The sequence below is a fragment of the Lepidochelys olivacea genome, assembly GCF_965140295.1.
Source record: "Lepidochelys olivacea isolate rLepOli2 genome assembly, chromosome: 1".
NCBI classification, from domain to species: Eukaryota; Metazoa; Chordata; order Testudines; family Cheloniidae; genus Lepidochelys; species Lepidochelys olivacea.
In genome coordinates, this window is record NC_140411.1 from 341918093 (window position 1) to 341943602 (window position 25510).

The 25510-nt window shown below is 40.9% G+C and overlaps 1 protein-coding gene across 2 annotated transcripts in view; it reads left to right on the plus strand.

Moving 5' to 3' along the window:
• Positions 1–815: 815 nt before the first annotated feature.
• Positions 816–25510, plus strand: part of LOC311515160 (uncharacterized protein) — a 70917-nt gene continuing 46222 nt past the window's right edge. The window contains exon 1 of one of the 2 annotated variants that reach the window (XM_084618045.1): positions 816–896. In XM_084618045.1, coding sequence (XP_084474171.1) covers positions 859–896 — 38 coding nt within the window. In that variant the 5' untranslated portion in view covers positions 816–858. The remainder of the gene's footprint in view (positions 897–25510) is intronic. The other variant, XR_014710066.1, reaches the window with a different exon arrangement.

Sequence of the window (25510 nt, forward strand, 5' to 3'; positions counted from 1 at the left end):
TCATCTAGCCCAACTCCTGATTTGTGCATCCTTTCTGCAGCAACCTAACTCAGTAGCATGTTCAATTTTGGGAGTAGCAAAGTACCAGTTTTGTGGGTCCATCTGAGGTGTGTCTAACTTGTAAAATTTCAGTGAAAGAACCACCCAGCAGAATGAGGCCTGGAATCTTTTATAGGGCTCACTGTAACTGCTGGAAATGGCCACCTTGATTATCACTACAAAAGGTGTTTTTTTTTTCCTCTCCTGCTGGTAATAGCTCACCTTACCTGATCACTATTGTTACAGTGTGTATGGTAACACCCATTGTTTCATGTTCTCTGTGTATATAAAATCTCCCCACTGTATTTTCTACTGCATGCATCTGATGAAGTGAGCTATAGCTCACGAAAGCTTGTGCTCAAATAAATTTCTTAGTCTCTAAGGTGCCGCAAGTCCTCCTTTTCTTTTTTCAAGATTTCACTGTAATACGTAGGGAAAATGTTATTTATAACAGCACAGCCAGACTGCAAACAGATGCTGGTAGAAAGTTAATCTATTACTAAACTAATTTGCCTTTTTTCCTGTCCACAAGACTGTAGAACATAAATCAAATGGGTTTAATAAAAATTAAGTTTGCCGAAAGGACTCAGCACTCCAACACAAGTTTGCCATTGACAGAAATATGGGCACCTGCAGGGCTGCTGCTCTGTTTTCCCAGCCCAGGAAGGACTATTACTCCTATGAAACAATCGGTTCTAGCCCATCTTTTAAGGTACAAAGTAACACGAAGAAAGTTATTCACCTGACCAAACAGGCTGCAGGGGTCCAGAGTTCATTCTGCTTGCCTCTCTTCCGCTCTCCTGCACTCCAGGCCCTGCCATGGGAGGTCACCTGCTTCCCGCTATGCTTTGCTTCAGGTGAGTCCTCTCAGCCTTTTACCAGAAACCCCTGACTGATTTGCAGCTTTGTCTGATAATCGAACAGGGCTGGCTGGCCCCAGACTCTACAAAGGGGCAGACCATGCTGTTACAGAACCTCTGGTTACTACTGTAGTTGACTAAAGACCCCAATCCTGTGAGATGCTAAGTAAAGTTCAATCTATACTTTACAAGGGGTGTTTTTTAACTTTCAGAGGCCTGATTCAGCTGACACTTAAGCACTTGCCTAACTTAGGCCTACGTTTAAATTGTATTGCTTTTCAGAAGCGGGCCCAAAGCAGCAGCTGGGGAGGACACTAAGTTTTGTAGCTAGATAATATTTTATCATTATCAATACAGCCTCTTAATTAAACTTTCCAAATGCATTTATTCAGTTCTTTGGCATGTGCTAAGGATCGCTGCTTATACATTTTGTAAAGCAGCATGGACTTCAGTAGCATAATTAAGGTCACAACACTGTTTTAGAGTAGAGGCCGTGTTAGTCTGTATCCGCAAAAAGAAAGGAATGCTTGTCGCACCTTAGAGACTAACCAATTTGAGCATAAGCTTTCGTGAGCTACAGCTGTTTTAGTTATTTATTTGTAAGCTATTTTGTCCTAATAGTCCCTTTTAGATCTGGAATCTCATTTTTAATTGGATTCCTGGGAATTTATACTGGGATTTTGAAGGATAGTCCTGTGTCTCTAAGTAGCAATTCTTCTGGGGTGGAGAAAAAAAGATGGCCATTGAAAATTTTCTGGCTAAAAATAGGACAAAAGCTTATTCTGACAAGTAAAGAGATTTTAAAGATCACATGAACTGGCAGGAAGGTTTTTTCATTGTAATGAAGTGATGACCATGGGCCAAACTCATTATTTCTGTATTTCCTACCAGCTTGCACAGAAGAGGGAGGGAAGCTAAAATGGGAAAGCCCTTCCCCTATTCCTGCTTGCCAAGCAGTGGAAGAAAAGAAGGCAGCTCCCTGCAACCTTTGTTTGCTCCCAGAGCTCAGACAGTGGCATCATTATGAAATAGCTGTGAGCTGGAAGACTGCTTTGGATGCCGGCATCTTTCTAGTATTCCCACATCCTGCATAGCCAGTACAGACTCTGCTTTAAACTGGAGCAGGGTTTTCCCAGCCAATCATGGACATGTTTGGCCCCTTTAAAGCTAAATCACCATGGAACCAGTAACCTGGCATGGTGTAAGCATCTCTCATTTGCACCCAAATACCCAAAATACTTCTCCAGGTTTTGTTGTTGTTGTTGTTTTGTTTTTGTATGATGGAAGTGCTTGAATTCTGGGAACAAAACTAAAAGGTTTCCGCATTGACTGGCTTTTTTCTACACTGTGCTTTCAGGAACAACAAACGCAGCCTGCAGAATGTTGTTTGTCTTCTGCTCAGCTGGAGACAGTAAGATTCTGCTTCTTACATAGAGGTCACCCAGTGCAGAAATATTTTAGGCACTATTGATTATGGTAATAATGAGCAGCTATGGGGATCTCTGAAATCTGAGAGAGATCATTACGTTTTCAAAACAGAGATTTCTCATACTGCTATCGATTACTGCCATTTATCAACTAACCATCTAAAAATCAAAATCCATGTAAACTGCATAGTATTTTAGGAGTGAAAACAATAATACAAGTTCCCCTTCTCTTTAGAAATCTGGGGTTTTATTTTTATCATGTAACAAGCCCGGAAAGTCTTATGTTCCTGTTTAAAATACAAAATAAGCCAAATTGGAACCATTTGTAATCAGGATTTTATCTGAGCAACACTTTCCCTATCACCCAGTGCCTTTAAGATTTTGTTCCATTATTCTACTGCAATAATAACAAAGAAACTAAACTGCTTGCATCAACAATAATGCAACCAATTTTCAAGGCTTGCATGTCAAAAATCCATTATTGCAGACATGATTACCTGGAACTAGTGATAACAAATTGTCACAAATTACATTTTTTTTTCCTGGGGGGAGGGGAGAGGAGAGTAATATCTTCATCATTTCGAATATATCACGTTTTATACAAGCAGCAGATGTTAATAGGAAAAGACAGAACATCTCAATTTTCTCACTGTTAACTCAGCTTACTGAGCCAACTTCACAATTCTCACATTCCTTAGTCCTAAGAGAAAATGCTAATTTAGATTGTTAAAAATGACACGGGTTAGGGTATAAAGGGTAATTAGCATAAGATCCTGCACAAAGTGTTTTTAGCACCATTAATCAACACCCACCTATGCATACATTTTTTTAGTCAGAAGTGCTGAAAACCCCCCCAAATATTCTGCTCTAGTTAAGTAATAAAAATGCAGAATTCGTCTTCAAAATAGGATTGGGAGCATTTTTCAGTAAAAGTAACTAATGTGCAGTTAAAGTAGAACTTTTATTTTACACAAGAGAAATATTAAAACTGCATATCGGTATTTTTGTATGCGAATGCTTTTCTGACATTGAAGATTCTTGTGGGCTAAAGTTCAGGAACACTGTCAAAATGCATTTAACATTTTTTGGATTTGCATTTTTTAAAACCAATTTTTTTATTTATATTGATATATTATTGGGTTTTATACAAAAAAAATCACTCAGATTTGCACTCCATTTAATTACACACACTTCAGCTGAGTTACATTTTCATTAGTAAAGCACAACTTGATTTTATTTTTAAATATGACTTGAGATGACAAAACCCAATTTGAATTCCCAAGCTATTATTTGGAAGTCGATCCCACACAAAGTCTACATTACACTTAAAATAAATTATTATAAATGTATCTGATGCAAAAAGAATGAGCATTTGAACTATTGGAATGTGTTCCTAAAACCAACAGAAAAAATTAGAGAAGGTATTCTGGGATCTGAAAAATGTTTTAAAAGATAGTGCTATGCTGGTACAATTTGCCTTGTTTGATTATTAAATCAATATGCATAAAACCTACATTTGACAAGCATAGAAATAAAATTTCCAGCTGCCAAGGACAAAGTTCTAGGCATTTTAATGCTAAAGCAGGCCAGTCAAGTAATTATTGTCACTAATTGGCACTTCTACAAGATGTAACAATTTTTACAGTATCTGCAGCCAAGTGGCACTTAAAAAGGTGAGAAATTATTTCTTGCCTTTGGGGAAATAAAAACAACCAAGTACATTTCCAGTCTGAGCAATATATATGAGAATGGCGACTGAACACTTTAAAGCTTGAATCCAGCAAATCACTTAAGTACATGCTGAATTCTAAGCATGTGAGTACTAATAGTTGCAGAGGGGAGTACTAGTTAATGGGACTGTTCTTGTGTCTACGTGCTTAAGTGTTTTCACTGGATCGAGGCCTCAGCAAAGGATAAACATATCGCTACCAGTGACTGTGTGAAAACTGGGCCAGATTCTGACCGCAGGACATGTGCTGCTTTGCTTTTGGAAAGTAGAATCCAATCCACAAAACTGAAGAGTCGCTTTAGTAGGTATTACTGGAAACCAAGTTCTACCGAACCTGCTGTGGAACTGGGTATTTACTCTGCTAGTGCTAACACTAAGTAAGATTTAGAGCTTGTATGACCAGGTCCTCAACTGATGACCTGGCCCACAGAGTGCTTTTCATCCATAGACATCTCCAAACAGTTTACAAGGGTGGGTAAGCATCATCATCATCCTATTGTACAGAGGTGGGAAACTGAAGCACTGAGAGAAGTTACTTGCCCGCAATCACCTTTAGAGCAGGGCTGTCTCCAGTAATAAACAGACCATCCTTCATGTCATTAAAAAAGAATACCCTTTTACCCGTTTCATTTCTGAGTTCCAGTGATTGCAATTTGCTTACTAATTCTGGACAGATGGTTAGAAAGAAAAAAAGTGACAGACAAATCAGCATACAGATCCTGAGAAGTCCACCCAAATTTGGCGTCTCCTTTGCAACACTGGTGGTGGCGAGAGAACCTGCTCCCATTTTGAAGCCTGCATTTTCTCATCAAAATTGTGTATGCTCAGTCATTCAGGCTCCTCCTTTTTGAGAGAAAATGGGCAGGTAACATATCAGCTGATGTTATGTTCCTGGTGTCAAACTGAGAAATAGATTTAAAAAAAAATACACTTGCTGGAAGGTTGCAAAGTAACCCTACCTTTCTGACAATTCAAAATGATAACACGAGAGAAAACAGGCTGCTCCCTCAGGTAGCAAGGCACAATTCACCCAACCTTGCTTTAAGCTGGCTCTTTGCACACTGACTCTGCTCCCAGACTTCGCTGCAGAATGCCCTGACCTGCTATCTACCCCCTACCCCCTGTTACCACCGCTCTTAAAGTGATAGCTTGCAGTTAAAACACAAAATTCTCAGTCCACCACACAATGGGGCACTGAAGGAAGGCCAGGTTTACTATAAATAGACAATAACACAACCAGTATCTTCTGTCATAACAAAATATGTTCTTTACACCATCACTTCCAAAACGGATAGATAGTCAGTTGTCAGACACTGATATTTTGCATGCACTCTCACCACTCAACCAAAGCTCCAGAGGTCCTCGCCCAAATCCAGAAATGTTTCTTTCTTAAAATCAAATCTCTGCTTCAAAAGCTCATTTATCCACATGGAATTATATCTGCTACATGATTGAATTCTTAATTATAAAGTAGCAATTACTGGCTACAGCATTCACAATAACATCAGGGAGGATATTGTCCTCTAGTGTGCCCAATGGACCATGCTGAAAAGAACAAATTCCCACTCCTGGAACTTTTTATGTATAGGACCAAAAAGAGTCAGTGCAAAAAAAAAAAAAAGAATAATAAGCTATTTCTCATATCAAACCTGTTAACACAATAAAATGGGACTAAAGAAAGCAAATCCTAGATATCAGATAGGCACCTTGCATCAGGTATTAGGCTAGCTTACCTGTGGTGGTTAAAAGAGAGTTCACTCTCCCTGCACATTCAACTCTTGTCTGCTGCTGAGACTGGCAACTGGTGTTAATTATGGTATACTGAGGAGGGTGGATGCGGTGTTACACAGACATTTGTCCCCTGGGACACAGTCCAGCAGCTCATTTCATACAAGATACCAAACCGCAGCTGAGTAACAATCCTCTGGATGGCCCCTGGTTTGAGTTTAAAACTCTATGCTCGCAGAAGGGAAAAACTTTCTTTTACGACCAAGACAGCTCAGTGGAGATGACAATTTGTGACAAAGCACTCAAGTACCTTGGGAAACTGTCAAGGGGAAGAGCTGAGAAAGAAAAAAAAGAAAAGAAAAGGGAAATCAGCTGTTGCCACCAGCTAATTAAACAACATAAGCACAAACCTCTTAAAACACAAAAATCCAATTCTGTTCTTAAAAAAGGTAAATTTTATTTTAAAAAAAGAAAGAAAATACATCTGGGAACTCAGGCTATTGCTAGATTTTAAAAGAGCAACTACAAGGACTAAGCACCAAGAATAGCTTTCTTCAGGTCCAGTTTAAAGGTTACAAGCAAAACAAAAGCATCTGGGGTTAGCACAGAGGAATCCACAAGACAAAGAAATAAAAGGGATAAACCAAACTGCATCTTCCTAGACATTTCCTGATCTACTTACACATCTGGGGTTTTAAATGAGTAGTTTATAGTTATGATGCTGATGATTTTTTCATACCTGGCCCAAGCATCTTACAGCATAGCTTCTGCCCTGTCCGCCTCTCCCCTGGAGAGCAACAGACAGACAAAAGCCGAGGGTTTTTTTTTTTTTTTTTTAAGTTCTAGCCTCCCATTGGCTCTTTTGGCCAGGTGCCCACTCACCTCCTTTTACCTATGCATAGCAGTGACACTTTTTAACCCTTTACAGGTAGAGCAAATAGAGAACAGCTACTAAGAGGGATTGTATAGTCACTGGCTGGCTGTCCATAAAAGGGAGATTGCCCCCCCACCCCGCTTCATTTATCACAGGGCTAGTTACCAAGTAAAGTCTTGGCTTAGTCTGGTTGTTAATGCTGACAATCCTGTTCCATGTTTCAGAGTAGCAGCCGTGTTAGTCTGTATTCGCAAAAAGAAAAGGAGTACTTGTGGCACCTTAGAGACTAACCAATTTATTTGAGCATGTTACCTTTCCCAGATCCAAAGAAGAGCTCTTTGTAGCTTGAAAGCTTCTCTCTCTCACCCACCTGGGCTGTTTATCGTTGTTCTGGCTCCTTTCTCCTCCAGTTTGAGGAGGACACTCTCAATAAAGGGAGTTTAATCTTTATTTAAATATCTTGAGCACCAATATGATACTTACAAGCCAACCCAGCTTTCAGGCCCTGTGGCCCCATGTGGCCAATTGGACAGCTTTTAATCTCTTACCAGCATTCAATGAAGGTGTATGCAGAGCAGGAGACTAGAACTCACAGCAATGTCGCATGGTTATTCTGTTTTGGACTGTGCACAGCTTGCTGGCCCCATTAAATGTTTCTATAAATTAATTCACTCCTTGTTGGGAGCAGGAGAGAAATCTGTTCTAAATTAAAATCTCAACTTCACAGGAGCTCAAATGAGGGGACAATGGTAGGTTGTTGTATCAAGACTGGGGGTTACCCACTGACACTCAGGGAGGTCTAAGGGGGAAAGGCTTGAAGATACGAGTGGGAGAATGAAACAAACAAGGTGTCATGGTTGGCAATTTGCATTAAGCTAAGTGGAGGTAGTATTGTCATGATATAATTCACCTCCCCACGAACACCTCATTCTTTCAATGAAGAACAAACTGAGACTGTGATCAGGCAAAGAGATCCCCGTAGGCAGACATTCACACCTGTGCAAACCCTAATAAAGAGCCCCAAATGGCTGCTGTATCCAGACTTTCTTCGGTTCTTCTATATCAGGTCCTTATCTTGCAAAAGCCCATATGGCTCTCTTTGCTTCTAGGCCAACGAGCTGTTTGCTGATACCCATGAACATCCTCCCATATGTGCTGTAGTGTGAGAGTAAAGTTTATGGTCTCAAAAAAAATCACAATAAATCTATTTATGCTTGCTGAAATATTTAGAACATTAAACTTTAAGAGTCTACCTGCTCTTATTAGAGGACTCTATCATGGGGCTAATTTCCTATTCCTTGTACTCCAAAGCATCTCGTAAAAAGTTCCATCTCCATATAAAGGTTAATGCTCAAGCTTCCCAAAGTAGTTCTATAATGATGTTTGACTTGGATTTCTCAATTAAATGCTAATTTAAACAAATGTAAAAATAACCCTCTCACATTTTTTTCTTGATAAACAAGAGGTACCCTGCTCCTGAGCTGTCAGTTTTAGAACTCCACCGATGAGCTAATTTCTCTGATGTGTAGGTTTGGGGTTTGTCTCCGTAAAGAAAGCGTAGAACGATAACCTGGTTGTACTCCACCATATGTTCAGCCTCATGCAAAAGTCAAATCAACTGCCTTTTTCTAAATTATTTCTTCCCTTGATATATGGACCTTATTTATAACCTCCCTTTGTGCAACCATAATGCCATCACAGAGGGCTTAGGTTCTGAAAATCGTAGCAACTGCCTGAAAATTGATTTGATGTTTTTTGCCCATCCCTCCCTCAGGTCCCGCAAGACATTTTAATATGAGCCATGACATTATGATGGATGAAATCTGGCATTTTACTGTAGCAGTGCAACTCCCATGTGGAAAATAACAGCTTGTTCAAAGCCCATCTTCCAGCCAGATTTAGGATATACAGTAAGCCACAGCCTCAATCCCTGCCCCCCGCCTTCTCTCCAGTCTCACAGTATCCTCCTCAAACAGCTTCATTTCATAACTCGAACTGCCTAAGTACCAGGTTCTTACTAATCCTTACCACTGAGTGAAGTCAGCTCAAAGCACACAAGTTACACTCACACACAAAACTCCCTGTTAAATCACATAAGGAACTAATTTGCAGGTAATTTGAACAGAAAAAAGTTTAACGTTTGAAATTCACTGCCAATGACTGTGCGAATACACAGTGTTGCCTCTGACATCAAACTTCTATTGAAGTTTAAAGCATCCCATTATAGTGTTAAACACATTCACATAATCTTTTATGTATTTATAAAATAAAATCCCATTTGGATGACCTGAGCTTTATAAATGGAAGGAGCCTCCTTTCCTATTGGCAAAAAAAAATAATCTATGGATATTGGGGGTGGTGGTGAGTATTTTCAAAAGACTATGGTAGGAGCTAGGATCTGTAGACTCTTTAATATGTATTTGCATGAGTATTTGTAACACTTTTGGTTTCCACAACCATTCTTGTGAATAAAGTTGAGCTCCTGTGAATGTTGGAACCTAAGTGAATCAAAGGGTCAAAACAATGAGGTGTTTCTCTCTCCCCATACTTGTTTGTTTTATTCATCCAACTCTCATCCGCATAGAGCAAATGGAACTTTGGTTCTAAGGTTTCAAATGAAAAAGGGTGTATGGGCAACTTCCTCCCCCACTTCAGGGAATTCAATGTATCTGCAGTAGCTCAGAAAGATAAACTGAGTCAAGCTTGCGAGGGTTGGACTGGTAGGGAATCTGCACATGGCATTCTTGATTCTTAAATCATTCCTCCATCATCAATGACTGCAATGAATTATTTTGATTATTAATAAAAATGTGATCACACCATGGGCTAGACTGTGACATTAGGAACAGTCCGGAAAAAGGGATGGTGTACTAGCAGGAACACCCCAGGAATAGCTCCAGAAGACATTCTAGCTAGGGTCGTTATATAGGCCCCATTACTGTGGTATCTGAGCCCCTCACAACACCCCTGGGAAGTAGTAAAGTATTATCCCCTATTTACAGTTGGGAATTGAGGCATCAAAAGACTAAGGGCCAGATTTTCAAAGGTATTTAGGCACCTGAAGATGCAGATAGGCACCTAGTGGGATTCATATGAGCTCCTGAGCAGGTAAGTTGCATATGTCCTATTGATATTTATGGGAGTTATGTGCTAGGTGCTTTTAAAAATCCCAGTAGGTGGCTTTCTGCATCTTTAGGTACCTAAGTACCCTTAAAAATCTGGCCCTAAGAGACTTGCTTATGGTCACACTGGAAGTCTGTGGAGAAGCAGGCAACTGAACCAATTTCCAAGGCCAGCCCACCAACCTTCGGACCATTCTAATGCCCCACTGAGTCACAATCCCTTCCCTACTTCCTCCTTGCTCTCAGGGAGGTGGAGGATCATTTTCGGCTGATTTGTACCGAAGGTAAAATAATGCCACCCTTTTCCCTGCACTAGTTTTGCTACTCTGGTGAGTGAATTGGGAAGGGGCCATTCCCTGCCCCTGTCTAAACATCTGTTCCAGAGAAGGAGTATGCAGGGGCCCATGGCCAATCTCTTTTAAAAGTGGGATGGCTATCCTCGCCTACTTTTGACCTACCTTAAGGGCAAGCAATGGGGGAAGGGAGGCGAGGGGGCAGAGAAGAGCGAGTGGGAGGTGGGGCTTCGGGGAAGAGGTGGAGTGACGGCAGTGGCTTGCGGGAAGAGGTGTTCAAGGGTGGGGCCTCAGGGGAAGAGGCGGAGTAGGGCAAGGCCATGGTTCGGGTGCTGGTGCCTCCTCCCCACTTCAAGGGAGCTTCCTGGACTCCTGAATCAGGGCCCTATATGACTTGACCCAAAGTCTGAATACACTGAACTGGAGAAATAGCCAATTTTATTCCCTTGCTTGAGCATGGTGAGAACCTTGCCCTGAATTTCATACATGGAAAGAAATTGAAACAAATGGCTTTAGAAATAAAAGCTTAGAGTTTGAGCTAATCTAGTCAAACCCTTAACTGTGAGAACAAACACACAAAAGTGTTTTCCATTTGTGTTGTATGTTTAGGGTAAACCCAGTCAGTCACTTACCAGACAGCCCAATTGAACCAAACTTATTTAGTTTAATATATTTAATTTAGCAATGGTAAGGATTATACATGACCATCAGATCTTCATGGCTTTATAGCTTTTGTCACCAGCGAATGGAGCTATTTCTAGTCTCCTCTCCCTTCTCAATGCATATAAAACAAATGAGTTCACCATCCTAGATTACCTTGACAGCGAATGGAGATACCTGTAAATCCTGTGCAACATCACTACAAATATTTGTTAATGGCTGACTTTGACAGTCAACACCTGAAAAACTGTCACTATTTATTTCAGTCCAGTTTAGTTTGAGGTTTTTTGTGCTGTCCATCAGCTCATTTCAGCGTAGCTGTTTCATCCTGTTCATTTTTGTAACTACCTCCTTCGAATTCCTTTGACAACCTGAGAAAGTCTTGCAGCTGAACACAATATTAATTACATTTCAAAGCAAACCTTTTATTCATTTGGGGACAATCTGTGAAACAGAAATCTGTGACTGAACCTGCTGCCAAGCCAATTACTGCAAAATAACTCAAATATGTCTCAACAGATTGCAGTTTTTCCTATTGTTAGATTGTTTATTTTTTGGCTCAGAAGGTTACATTCACTTAATTTAGACATATACAGATATAGAATACTTAAGTACAACTGTATATAGGTATATATAGATAATACACCTTAAAATGTAAGAGTCAAACTTTGTAGCTAACAATTTATTCTGTTAATCTAATCGGTTTTCTTTTTTGGAATCATCTATAAACAGACTTTGATCATTATAGTTTCATAGGTTTTAAAGCTACAAGGAACCATTATGATCATCTATTTTAATGGTTCGACCTTTTGAGGCTCAGGACCCATTTGTAAACCTTGATGACCTGTCACAACTCAATAAATAGCTTTAATGCAAAAAACCCAAACAAAAAACAACCACATTTGGCTTACGAAATATTTCTTGCCCACAATATATAATATACATATTAACATAACAAGTACTACATAAGTACACTGCATACCATAACGGCAGTTCCTAAGACTCCTAGCCCATGAGGCTGGAAAGGCTTGGCTCCCCGCACTAGGCATTGCAGCCTCTAGGGTCACAGCACTGCACAGGTTTTGGCCAAAACCCTTGGCCAACTGGGCCATATTTGTGAGAGTGGCACTGGAACCTGGTGCTTGGAGTTATGGCACCACTCAACCAGATTTGGCTCAGCCAGCCCACCATCATGATGGTGGGACAGCAGAGCCAAACCTAAGCAGCTCGGCCAAACCGTGCACCAGGTTGTAATTCCCAGTGTGGGAAGCTGAGCCTAGTCAGACTCATGTTACCAGAGCCACTGCTGCAGGGTAAGTGCACGAAAGACTCTGAAACCCCCGTGCTCCACCCAAGGGCCTCCCATCCCTCACAGGGATAGGACCTGACCCGACCCCTCCCCAAGCTTCCCACATGATTCTGACACATTCCAGTGACCCAATTTTGGATCACAGTCCACAGGTTAAGAAACCCTGACTTAGTTTGACTTTATGACACAAGCCAAAGGACCTGACCCAATAACTTCTGCATCAAACCCATAACTTTGGTTTGAGCTATAGCATATATTTTAGAAAGATATCCAGCCTTGAGTTAAAAACTTCAAGTGATGGAGAATTTAAAATCCAGTATAACCCTAAGTAAATTGTTCCAGTGGTTAATTACCCAATTACCCACTGTTAAAAAGTCATATTGTGCCATCTTTCCTCACATTGGGAAAGACCTTACTGCATGAGTGGTCCCTTACTGCATGAGTGGTCCCATGGATGCCAGTAGCACTTCTACTATAGTCAGATACTACTCAACATGAGTAAGGGGGACACAATCTTGCTTTATGAATTTTTCATTACTCAGATTATCTGATGAATGGTTTATATAAACATATCACACAGCCTATGGATTGTTCATGACATATCTGCCATTTCAATTGGTTGCTGTTCATAAGTCTTATTACGCAAATGGTTGCTTAAGTCATACAAAGTTGTTTCTCCTTCCAAACCCAAACAGTTTTTTTCAAGATGGCCTCACGTAATTTTGTTTGAAATAGTCATCTAAGTACATATTTGGATTACTATTTGCAACGCTTTTTCCTTTCTACTAACATACTTGAAAGTCAAAATTCATGATTCAAACCAATATTTGCCAATTTTTAGTATTCACCCCATTCTATTAAAGAGTTTTTGATCTTGCATGCTGTACAGTTCTAGTTTAATCTAGACTTTTGGAGCTGCTCCTTATTGCAAATCTTATTCAGTTCCAAACAAGCTGAAGAACTTGCAGGCCATTAGGCCAGAAAACATGGACATTAATTAGCGCACAAAAAATATTTGCTCTTTGTACACACATTCATGACAAATGAACTTCTGTTTGACCACCAGTTTAATTAAGCATTCAGAAGTTTGGCTGGTTACGTTAACCACAAATGAATCAAAACATATAGAACCTACATTATCACACTGGAAATCTCATGAGAACAAGTTTTCTTGTAAGAATCTTGGCACTCTATTCTGCCTTTAGTTGGTCCAGAAATACCACAAGAAACAGTATCTCATATGTTGAGATATCTTCTGATTCCAGCTGAAACCAAGAAGCAAGTGAAATAAAGAAAACCCAACTTCCACTCACCTCAAAAAAAGGGTTCGTACAGAGTTCAAGGTAACAGGTTTAATATGCACAAGTGCTGAGCACTCAGAATTCCCATTTACTTCAATGGAACCTGCAATTGCTTAGTGGCTCTGTAAAATCAGGCCATAATTTCTTCACACAGACTAGCTAGAATTGCCAACAAGATTGCAAAGAGCAGAGCAAACAATCAGTTATTCTTAGAATGTGGTCTTTGGAAAATCTTGCAAATTCAAGTCACTGAAAGCACTTTTTAAAAAATGCATCTGGAGTCTTCCATTTCTCAAAATATGACAAAATTCCCTAGGAGGCTTATTAGGATAGAGGCTTATTAGGATGGACTCAAAGTAGCAAAACTGCTATTAAAAGAAGGAAGGTCAGGCTTATGCTTTTATGATACAGAACTCAGAGTCAGGAGACCTGGGTACTGGTTGAGCTATGCCACAGATTTTGTGTGCAACACTGGATGGATCATTTCATCTCTGTTCCTCAGTTTACTCACCTGCACAATGAGATGGTGGTACTTGACTACCTCCTAGAGGTTTTGTAGGGGAGGATTAATTCCTCTTTATTAGGTTTTGAGATGCTATTCTTAAAATGCTCTCACACCCATTATAACAATCAACCCACTGAGATAGAACCTTCTTGATCTCCCACTGTATATTGTTTAGTCCCTCTGTCTAGAAGAAGCAGGGATTCTGTGTCTTGTACAAGCCTCAAACCTACAGTAATGCTTAAAGGGGCATGTGCAGCCAGATAATCTGTTCCCATAACTGACAGCTGCAACCTGGGGCCATCAAGCAGCACTGACCCTGCAGAGGGTATTTGCTATGGGAAATCATGGGGGAGATATCCTAGAGACTGACTGTTTCTTCTGAGTAACAAGCTACTTCACACTCCCTGTATATGCAGGCAGCAAGTTGTGATTACTGCTCCTGATTGGCTGAGAATTGTGAATATCTTGTCATTTTTCAGAGTAGCAGCCAAGTTAGTCTGTATGCGCAAAAAAAAAAAAAGGAGTACTTGTGGCACCTTAGAGACTAACAAATTAGCCACAAGTACTCCTTTTCTTCTTGTCATTTTTGATAGCCCCAATTTCCACCTCAGCCCACTTGTTTGTCTTGTCCACCTGTTTGTTTCTTAGACTGTAAGCTTTTTGTGGGCGGGAATGTTAACTGTGGTGTACTGAAAACTGTGGAGGCTGTAACTTTAAATTCTACACGGTTTTCCTTGTCCTGTTTGCAGGCCTGGGGCTCTGTAGGGAAGCTTGGGATCTGGCTCTTTCAGCAATCAGTCTGCAAAGAGCTAGTTTAGAGCAAGGTGGTATGAGCTGCCTTAGGGAGCAGCCTGTTTTTGGTTCTTGTGTGTTAAGATTTTGGATTTGAAGAAATTAAATAGTGTTACACAGCAACCTTCAAGAAAGAGTATTTTGTGTTCTTATTAGGGCTGTCAAATGATTAAACACATTAATTGCGATTAATTTCTCTGTTAAAACAATAATAGAATACCATTTTTCTACATTTTCAAATACAACACAGAATGCAAAGTATTCAGTGCTCACTTTATATTTATTTTTGATTGCAAGTATTTGCACTGTAAAAAAACAAGAGAAATATTTTTCAAATTCACCTAATACAAGTATGGTAGTGCAATCTCTTTATCATGAAAGTTGAACTGACAAATGTAGAATTATGTACAAAAAAACTACATTCAAAAATAAAAATGTAAAATTTTAGAGCCTGTAAGTCCACGCAGTCCTATCTCTTGGTCAGCCAGTTGCTCAGACAAACAAGTTTGTTTACATTGCAGGAGATAATGCCGCCCGCTTCTTGTTTACAATGTCACCTGAAAGTGGGAACAGGCATTCTCATGGCACTGTTGTAGCCGGCGTTACACGATATTTATGTACCAGATGCGCTAAAGGTTCATATGTCCCTTCATGCTTCAACCACCATTCCAGGGGATGTGAGTCCATGCTGCTGATGGGTTCTACTCGATAACAATCCAAAGCAGTGCGGACCAATACATGTTCATTTTCATTATTTGAGTCAGATGCCATCAGCAGAAGGTTGATTTTCTTTTTTGGTGGTTTGGGTTCTGTAGTTTCTGCCTTGGAGTGTTGCTCTTTTAAGACTTCTGAAAGCATGCTCCACACCTCATCCCTCAGATTTTGGAAGCCATTTCAGATTCTTAACCCTTGGGTCGAGTGAGGTAGCTATCTTTAGAAATCTCACATTGATACCTTCTTTGCGTTTTCTGAAATCTGCAGTGAAAGCGTTCTTAAAATGAACAACATGTGCTGAGTCATCATCCGAGACTGCTATAACATGAAATACATGGCAGAATGTGGGTAAAACAGAGCAGGAGACATAAAATTCTCCCCCCAAGGAGTTCAGTCACAAATTTAATTAACACATTATTATTTTTTTCCCCATGAGCATCATCAGCATGGAAGCCTGTCCTTTGGAATGGTGGCTGACGCATGAAGGGGTGTACAAATGTTTAGCATAGCTGGCACATAAATACCTTGCAATGTCAGCTACAAAAGTGCCATGCAAATGCCTGTTCTCACTTTCTGGTAACATTGCAAATTTATACAAACTTTTGTTTAGTCTGAGTGATTGGCTGAAAAAGAAATAGGACTGAGTGGACTTGTAGGCTCTGAAGATTTACATTATTCTGTTTGAGTGCAGTTATGTAACCAAAAAAAATCTACATTTGTATGTTGCACTTTCACGACAAAGAGATTGCACTACAGTACTTGTAGGAGATGAATTTAAAATACTATTTTTTTGTTTATCATTTTTACAGTGCAAATATTTGTAATAAAAATACACTTTGATTTCAATTACAACACAGAATATATATGAAAATTTAGAAAAACATTTAAAATATTTTATAAATTTCAATTGGTATTCTATTATTTAACAGTATGATTAATCAATTAATTTTTTAAATCATGATTATTTTTTTAGTTAATTGCATGAGTTAACTGCCATTAATTGACAGCCCTAGTTCTTATCCAGTTTCTCTGTTTGTATGCCATGAACACATTAGCTACTATATGTCCTTTCATATAGTACATATTTCCTGCCAGACAAAAATAGCAAAGGAAACTGGACATCTAAAAAAAAAAAAAAAAGTCAAGTTAGTGTGTCAGTTTAACCCTTAGCAAATTCAAAGGCAATTTCACAGCTGCCACAGATCCAGAGACTGAGCCAATCAGTCAAAGAGCTTGCCATATATTCTCTCACAGCCCTGCTAGTATGGAGTCCAGCATCTGTGTCCTTAGCCTGCCAAGTATAACCTATGAATGGTGACCAGGCTATTGGCGCCAACACTAAAGCATATTGAGGGGGAGTGAAAGTGGAAGACAGTGCCAAGAAAGCATCAGACAGATATATAGTAGCCAATTACCTTTGTAATTGCATTTTAGGAATAAAAGACAACATTGTGTCCAGAATCCTGTAAGCTCTGCATGCTCCTGTGACAGGTTATGAGCATGGTTAATGTGAAGATACAAACTACATCATGGGTCTAAGATAGATCCTCAAACTTTGGCTTTGGTCCCAAAAGGTAATGACAGAACCTGCAACTCTGAAGTCAGTGGGAGCTGTGGATGTTTAGCATCTCTCAAGACCAGGCTTTTATTAGAATCTGAGGAGCAAGAATCAAGTGAAAATGAAGCATGCCACTTGAGGAGGACTTCATTTCCAAGCACTTTATTAATGATCTGCACAAGACACACACAGCTGGCATAGTCAGTAGTAATACAGTACAAGCACTCATAGCAGGAATACAAATAATTTTAATCAAAATACAGCTAGATACTGTTCTGCTTTTCAGTTTTTAATTAGTCAGTGCCCATAGAAAATAGAAGGTCAAACTAAAATGTCAGACCCCTAGATGGAATTTGCATGTTTACTTAAAATTGCCAGTAGAAAGGGAGAGTTCTAAAACAGCACCCTCCACCCCTGCATCACATCCTAATTATTAAAACTGAATCCAGGGACTAAGATTTTCAAAAGCAATTATTGATGTTGGGTGCTAGTTATATGGCCCATAGCATCTGAACACCTCACCATCCTTTAATGTATTTATCCTCACAATAGCTCTCTGAGATTAGAATTACTATTACCCCCATTTTACAGATGGGGAACTGAGACAGAGATGAAGTGACTTGCCCCAAGTCGCTGGGGAAGTCTATGGCAGAGCAGGGACTTGAACAAGGATTTCTCATAACCCAGGCCACACCCTAACACCTACACCATCTTTCCACTCTCACCTTAGGACAACTTACCTGGGCCTGGTTCTCGGAAGATGGGTGCTTAGCACCTTTTGGAATCCTGGCGCTTTTAAAGGTGTTTCCAGCGGAGCATCCAAAAATGGAGGCACCCAAAATCACTAACCATTTTTGAAATCATTGACCGAGGTTATTTTCCCTGAAGTCTGTAGAATGGCCTTGTGGTTAAGGGCTGACCCGAGACTCTGTATTAAGCTACACAATGCAATTTTTATAGTGGGGGAAAAAAATTAGGAACTTAAACATGAAGGAATTTAAGAAGTTTTGCCCTGCCATGTTAAATGAAGCTATGTAGGGGTTTTCATTCTTGTACTCTGTTCAACGTAAACCTCTATTACCACATTAGTTAAGTGAGAGGAAGAGATGATCAAAATAAACACAGAATGTTCTTAATATTGAACATATTTCTAATAGCCTATTCAGTCAAAATATTTTCAAATTACAATCCCCAGTCATTTCAACTATTAGCAATTTTGATTTTATGCTTTTTTAGTGGAGACAAACGTTCATCATTCCACAGGGAGGTGCAATATTGAATGTATCTGTTTTCACCACCAAGGGACAAATTCTGCCTCGATCTGTATCCTGTACAACCCTGCTCAGGATAAACGAGATATAAACCAGAGGAGAATTTGGTTCTGTATGATGAAAATGAACAAAGTCAATCCAGAAGGCAGCAGAGTCTTGTGAACAGAGCATTGGCGGGGGCGTCAAGAGAGATGGATCCTGTTCCTGGCTGCATCATTAATCTTGTGTGACACCTTCACCTCTCTGTGCCTATGTTTCACCTCCCACCCTTTGTCTTGTCTCTTTAGATCATAAGCTTTTGCAGGCAGGGCCTGTCTATCACTATGTATTTGTACCCTGCTAGCACAGCGGATTGTAAAGGGATGACTCAGTGCAACAAAAAAAACAAACAAACAAAAAACTAGTCTACTCACAGGATTGCAGTCTAGGAACTTGGTGCTTTAGTTAACGCATCACAGAACTATGACCACTTTACTACAAGGGTATTGATTTCAGTGGAGGCCTGTAGGTACCACAGTAATTCAAATACCAGATCTAGTCAGTCAGTCATGTGTGGATTAAAGCAGGACCCACAGAGCTCCGGTTGGGATTGAGAGACTGCCCATGTGCCCACTATGGCTCTGATACTGTAAACATATAAATTTAAACAGGACAAATCATGTACATTAATTTAATCATATCGATAAGTGTTGCCGTATCAGGGAGAATGTTTGGTTCTATGCAAGGGAAGTGGGCGGGGGGTGCCAGAGAATGCCAGGGTTGGTCATGAGGAATGAAAGGAAGTCAGAGGTCAGGGAGTCAGGAATGTCAAAGATTTGGATTTGACACAGGTTCTATGGTATAAGTGGATTCAGTCCCCATTTAGCCTTAATCCTCAACCGCATAAAACACTGCATCTCCCCTGTAACTTGTGAATTACAAGTTTGCTTTTGATAAAGCAAAAACACATTTGAACTGCTAATAGCTGATGTGACTGGAGTGTGTTTTTAAAAGTATTTTGTTTTAAGAGTATTAGGTAGTAGTCTTTAAATTTCATATTCTGTATTTAACATAAATAGTTGTTCCCCCACCCCATCACCCACAGAATAATACCTCACAGTTAAGAGTTAAGCACATGGAGATATTATGTAAGTGGAGTTATATTTGTACACACTAGCAGTGCATATTAAAGCAATGTTGGGAATAGCTATTTTTAATTGAATAGCAGGTAATCCATGGTAGAGAATTCATTTAGTTTTCCAGATTGACTTTCATGCATTTAATTCCTTGAAAAATAGTCTTAATGTACTAAAAGAGTGAGGTGAGGTACTGGTCAAGTGGCCCGAAAGCCTTCTCCTCTGTTTTAATATCCGGAGGAAATTTCTAGTGCTTTTGCATTTAATGGAGATCAAGGATAGAAGGTCTCATTTAAGATGTGGGTTCCTCTCCTTTCCCAGTGGCTTATCATCACCATATGTTATATGTATTACAGTAAAGCCTGGAGGTGCCCAACCAAAGACAAGGCCCACTCTCTGCCTTGTGCTAGGGGTTGTACAAACAAACAGTATTACACTCTTAATAGCCAAGGTACAGGGGAAAGGAAATATAATCCCCCTTCTACAGACATACAGAGCGGTCACACAGGAACTCTAGGGCAGAGTCGGGATATCCTCTCCATTCTACAGAAAAAAATCACAGAGGAAGTCTAACTCAGAATCAGGAACAGCACTCACGGCTCCTAGACTGCACTTCAGTGCCTTAACCACAAGACCATTTGGCATTTGCAGGAACAGGCCTATAGGTCCCTTTAAAAAAAATTAGTTAAAGGAATGTTTAGAAGAATATGTTTGCTCATGTTTAGAAAAATATGTTTGGACTTATGGTAAGGGTGAGGGACTAGCTCATTTGGAAAGAGATTCTATGTTCAAACATGCACCTTTGCCAACCTAAATCATTAATTGTTAGAGCAGAGCCCTCGGACAGAAATGGAGCAGACGACTTGTTGATCATATCACACACACGTGCACAAATGATGGGGCAGGAAGGGGCTTCATTACCACTCTAGATTGAGGCACTTTGCTTAACTCCTTACTCTCTGGTCACAGCCATTGCCTCAGGTTGAAGATGGCCTCTCTTGAGCCGGTTAATGGATTTGGGCCTGTAGCCAAATCAAACATCTGACCCCTCCGAGTTAGAACTCCACACAAAACCCACTGCTTCAACTAAACAGGCCCTTTGACATCTGGGAGGGTGTTTGGGGCTATGAAGAGGCTTCAGGGAAGGAACATGGTGTCTGAAGGGAAGAGGGAATATTCCCATCCCAAAGTAAGGGAGAGAAGAGTTATTCATGCCAGAAACCTAGACTCCTTCCTTCAGGGTAAATAACTCTTCCTACAGCCTCAGTCCCATTTCTGATGGGATTTTTTTTTTTAAATGAGAGGAGACACCAAACAGGGCATCACTTGGGAGCACACGTGTGTGGAGGGGGCGGGGGGAGGGTCTGAAGTCTAAACAAATTACCAAACAGTTCCCAAAATTTTACCGAATAGCATCAGCTATTCGGGGACCTCCGGGGAAGAAGGAGGGAGAACTGGGGGGAGGGGGGTAAGGGGGTGTCAAGGGCGGGCAGGGGATGGGTTTTACCAGATTGGATCCTGAGCCACAAAGTTGAATTACTGGGTGGGGTTGGTACTTTGTGCCATCCCCTCCCACTCCACACTAGTGCCCCTCCGTGGGGAGTCTGGGCCCTTCGCTCCAGCCAGATGCCTGGGAGTGAGCCAGCCCAGACCCATCTCGTGCCACCTGTAGCTTTACTAGAAAGCATATGTGGAGTTCAGGTTCCTGGATGGGGCCTGCACAGTGCAAGAGGCCAGAAAGTGGGAATGCAGCTTCCCAGGCTGCCCCCCACCTCCCCTCAGCATCCCCAGAGCCAGCTCTGAGTCCTTGGCATTGCCCTCCTGCAAGGGCAGTGTGTGGGGAGCACTGGAGAGATAGAGCCACCCCCACTGGTTAGCAGCAGTGGCAGCCTGAGGTCTCCACCTCCCCAGAGAACGGCAATGGAGACCCACTGACTTGGTGCCACATTGCTTCTGAGGCTGCAGCAGCAGCACCAGCCAGGTGACAAAATTTTACCCAGGGGGTGATGGCCTTTGCCCCTCTCCAACCACCCTTGCCGGGAAATGTAGATAATTTGGGTGCTAAAATAAAGGGAATCCCTCAAAATAAGGTACCCTTGAGCTGGATGAGTAGTCTCAGAACTAAGCTGCCCTTTTTAAAGTCTCAAGCAGTGACTTTCTGCAAAAGTTCAGGGCAAGTGAGTTCATCCCATCAGCGTTTACATGGTGGAGGTGGTGCCATGCACAGACGTGTCACTTGAGAGCATTACTAGCGCCTGAATGTAGACATTGGGGCAGATTGGCCTGGTGGATAGAGTACTAAGCTGGGATTCAGGACACAGGGTTACTATTCCTGGCTCTGCCACTGACCTGCTGCCCACACTTGGGCAACACACTTCATCCCCTGTGCCTCAGTTTTCCACCTCTGTAAAATGGGGATACTGACCTCCTTTGTAAAATGCTTGGAGGTCTACAGAAGAAAAGAAGCACTCTATAAGAGCTAGGTTGAGCTCAATGGCACTGACAATTTACATAGGGTGACCAGATGTCCCGATTTTATAGGGACAGTCCCAATTTTTGGGTCTCTTATTTAGGCTCCTATTACCCCCCCACCACCTGTCCTGATTTTTCACATTTGCTGTCTGGTCATCCTAAATTTACATCAGCTAAGGATCTGCTTGAGATTCGAAACCAAAATCTGGCAAAAAATTTTGGCAAGCTACTGCATAGTTTCTAATGACAAAATACCTCACAGGATTGTCTCTCCACCCCCCCCCCCCCCGCACACACACCTCACTATACTGTAGTACCTGCTTTTTGGCACTTGAACATATAGGAAATAAAGCCAGTTTTAAAAACAAAAACAAACCCATATGGGGGAAGTAGGTTATAAACCTGGAGAGTCTAGTTTGCAGAAGCAACAGAATGTGCATGGATTTAATGTGTGATTAAATTTTAAACAAGAGGGGAAAAATCATAGAAGACCAATCTCAAGATGCATAGGTAATATCCTAAAGAGTACCCCACTCCTGCCACAAGTCATAAAGCTCTAGGAAGCCATGGTCTCTACACTTAGAAGGGATGATACAAACAGAGGGGAGAGTGATTAAAATAATTGGAACCCTTGGAAGTTTTAATCCTGCTATCTTTTAACGATACCATTAAAAAAACCACAAGCTTGAAGTCGTTTGTTCATCATTTGTTTTCAGTCGTGCACCAAGGACAATGCTGAAAGTGTGAACTGACTCCCAAAGAAAAGTGAGGTCTTCAGATCTTGTTTCCATTGAGTAAATGAATTCTTCAAAGCTCCAAAGAGGAAACCATAATTGATATTAATGTGTGACCATATCTTATAGTCAGAGCCTTTGAGTATACAAACAATTGCCAGCTGCTAAAAGAGGGAAAGATCACCATTTATTTTTGCTTGATGGATCAGATGAAATCAATAATAGCATAGTGTTTCTTGCAAACCATTGTTTTGTCTATGATTCGCTCAATCACATTTGTGATATTTTCTTACCATTTAAAAAAATTGCACTGTACTCACATGCTCACCAACTATGGTTACACCAAAAGTGTGATATAGATATAGGGAGCCATCCTAAATTCATTTTCCACCGAAACTTCCCCATAAGTAAACAGGGAATTTTGGAAATGCAGGGAACACAGGAGTGAACCTAATTCTGACAGATTAACAGCTGTATGTTTGCAGAAGACAGTGCATTTACAAGTGCTGATATTTTCGATCAAGAAGAGGAAGCAGTTATTTTAATAAAAAAGCTGTAGGGGCTGATTGTAAGTCACACAGCCCACTGCATAAAGTGGATAAAAAAACAAACAAAAACACTTACAATCCTGCACGGGTTTCTCAGACCTGGGGCTACTCACTATTTGCTCCCGCTCCAGAGCGGGTAGTTTGGGAGCTCACTATAGCCATCTGATAACTTATTACCTACCTCATAGGGCCAAATATTGTTTGTAGAGCATGGCATGTATGAATACTAAGGGCAGAGGTGGAATAGAACTCAGGAGGTCCGGGCTTTCAGGCATGTGTTACGGCTTGTCTAGGACAGGACCAGCCTAACCTCATCCTTGACTCACTTCAGCTTGGTTTACAGGGCATTTCACTAAAGAGCTAAACACATATTGAAAAATGAGATCATGTTTAAGAGAACTGCTAAGTTAATGCTGTTTCCTCCTGAAGAATTCAAAGAATGTATGTGTTGTAGTAACACATTTTCCCCAAACTTCCCAATTCATGTGTCAAGGTTCCTTCCCCACTCTGAACTCTAGGGTACACATGTGGGGACCTGTATGAAAGACCCCCTAAGCTTATTTTTACCAGCTTAGGTTAAAAACTTCCTCAAGGTACAAACTTTGCCTTGTTCTTGAACCCTATGCTGCCACCACCAAGCGTGTTAAACAAAGAATAGGGAAAGAGCCCACTTGGAGATGTCTTGCCCCCCAAAATATCCCCCCCAAGCCCTACACCCCCTTTCCTGGGGAAGGCTTGATAAAAATCCTCACCAATTTGCATAGGTGAACATAGACCCAAACCCTTGGGTCTTAACAATGAAAAAACAAATCAGGATCTTAGAAGAAGAATTTTAACTAAAGAAAAAGTAAAAGAATCACCTCTGTAAAATCAGGATGGTATTACCTTACAGGGTAATCAGATTCAAAACAGAGAATCCCTCTAGGCAAAACCTAGAGTTACAAAAAGACACAAAAAAAGGAGTATACATTCCATTCAGCACAGCTTATTTACCAGCCATTTAAACAAAAGGAAATCTAACATTTCTAGCTAGCTTACTTACTAACTTAACAGATTTCAGAGTAACTGCCGTGTTAGTCTGTATTCGAAAAAGAAAAGGAGTACTTGTGGCACCTTAGAGACTAACCAATTTATTTGAGCATAAGCTTTTGTGAGCTACAGCATGCATCCGATGAAGTGAGCTGTAGCTCACGAAAACTTATGCTCAAATAAATTGGTTAGTCTCTAAGGTGCCACAAGTACTCCTTTTCTTTTAACTTAACAGAAGTTCTGAAAAGCATTCCTGACCTGGTCCCAGCAAAAGCATCACACAGACAGGCATACCCTTTGTTCCCCGCCCCTCCATCTTTGAAAGTAACTTGTCTCCTCAATGGAGATTTTGGTCAGGTGCCAGCTAGGTTATCCTAACTTCTTAACCCTTTACAGGTGAAAGGCCTGGCCAGGAGGGATTTTACAGTTCTGTATACAGAAAAGGTGGTTACCGTTCCCTTTATATTTATGACAGCATGATAAGCTCTGTCAAATCAGAAGGAGGATACTGTGATGGATCTGCAAAGCAGGGGACTACAGCTCCATCAGTCCCTCTCTATTGCCCTCCCCCTTCCCTGTCCCAGGGAAGGGGAAAGGTCCTCAAGCAGGAGGACGCCAGGGCTGTTTGGGGGTGGGAACCACATGCCAGCAGGGAGCTGGAGAGAAGCCCAGGAGCTGTGGTTAGAGCCATGTGAGGAAGATGCTGTGACTGCTGGGAGATACAGCTGGGACCAGGTCTGTATGGTATTTATAGGGAAGCAGCAGCAGGTGGGCAGGAAGCCAGTGCAGAGGGGCCCAGAGAGAGACACTAACTGAGCCTGGCTTGGAAACTCACAAATGCTTATTTGCTTGAAGAGAGAGTGGACTGGAGAAGGCACCCTAGGCCCAAGGCCTGGAGAGCCCTGATGCTTGATTGGGCTGCCCCAGGGATCCAAACAAGAACCATTATATCATAATTTGAATGGTAACTGTTTAAGTTCTCGGACATCTGCAACCTTTCCTGTCAGCCCAATGTAGCCAATGATTTTAGTTTAGTATCCATTTATCCTGTAATGCTAGGATTAATCAATGTTATATCATATTCATTGTAATCAGAGTGGATTTATAGGATTATAAAAGCATAAGACAGTTCCTCTAAATACTGATCAATGTAGTAGACAAGAGTAAGACAAGCTGAAATGCAAAAATATGTAGGCTGAGGCCTGCAAGACTTCAGCTTAGCTATTTTAGGTGTTGGAGACAAATGACGACAAGAGTCAATGCCCGAGAAATAACCTGAAAGATGATGGGAAAGAAGTACCGACAGGTAGTGTTGCGAAAGTATAGCTTGGATGATTAAATTTAAATTATAAAATGATGTAACAAGAAATATTGTCTAACATGTGCCCCAACCGCAAGACAGAGGTGGTACATCAATGCCTGAGCCCTGC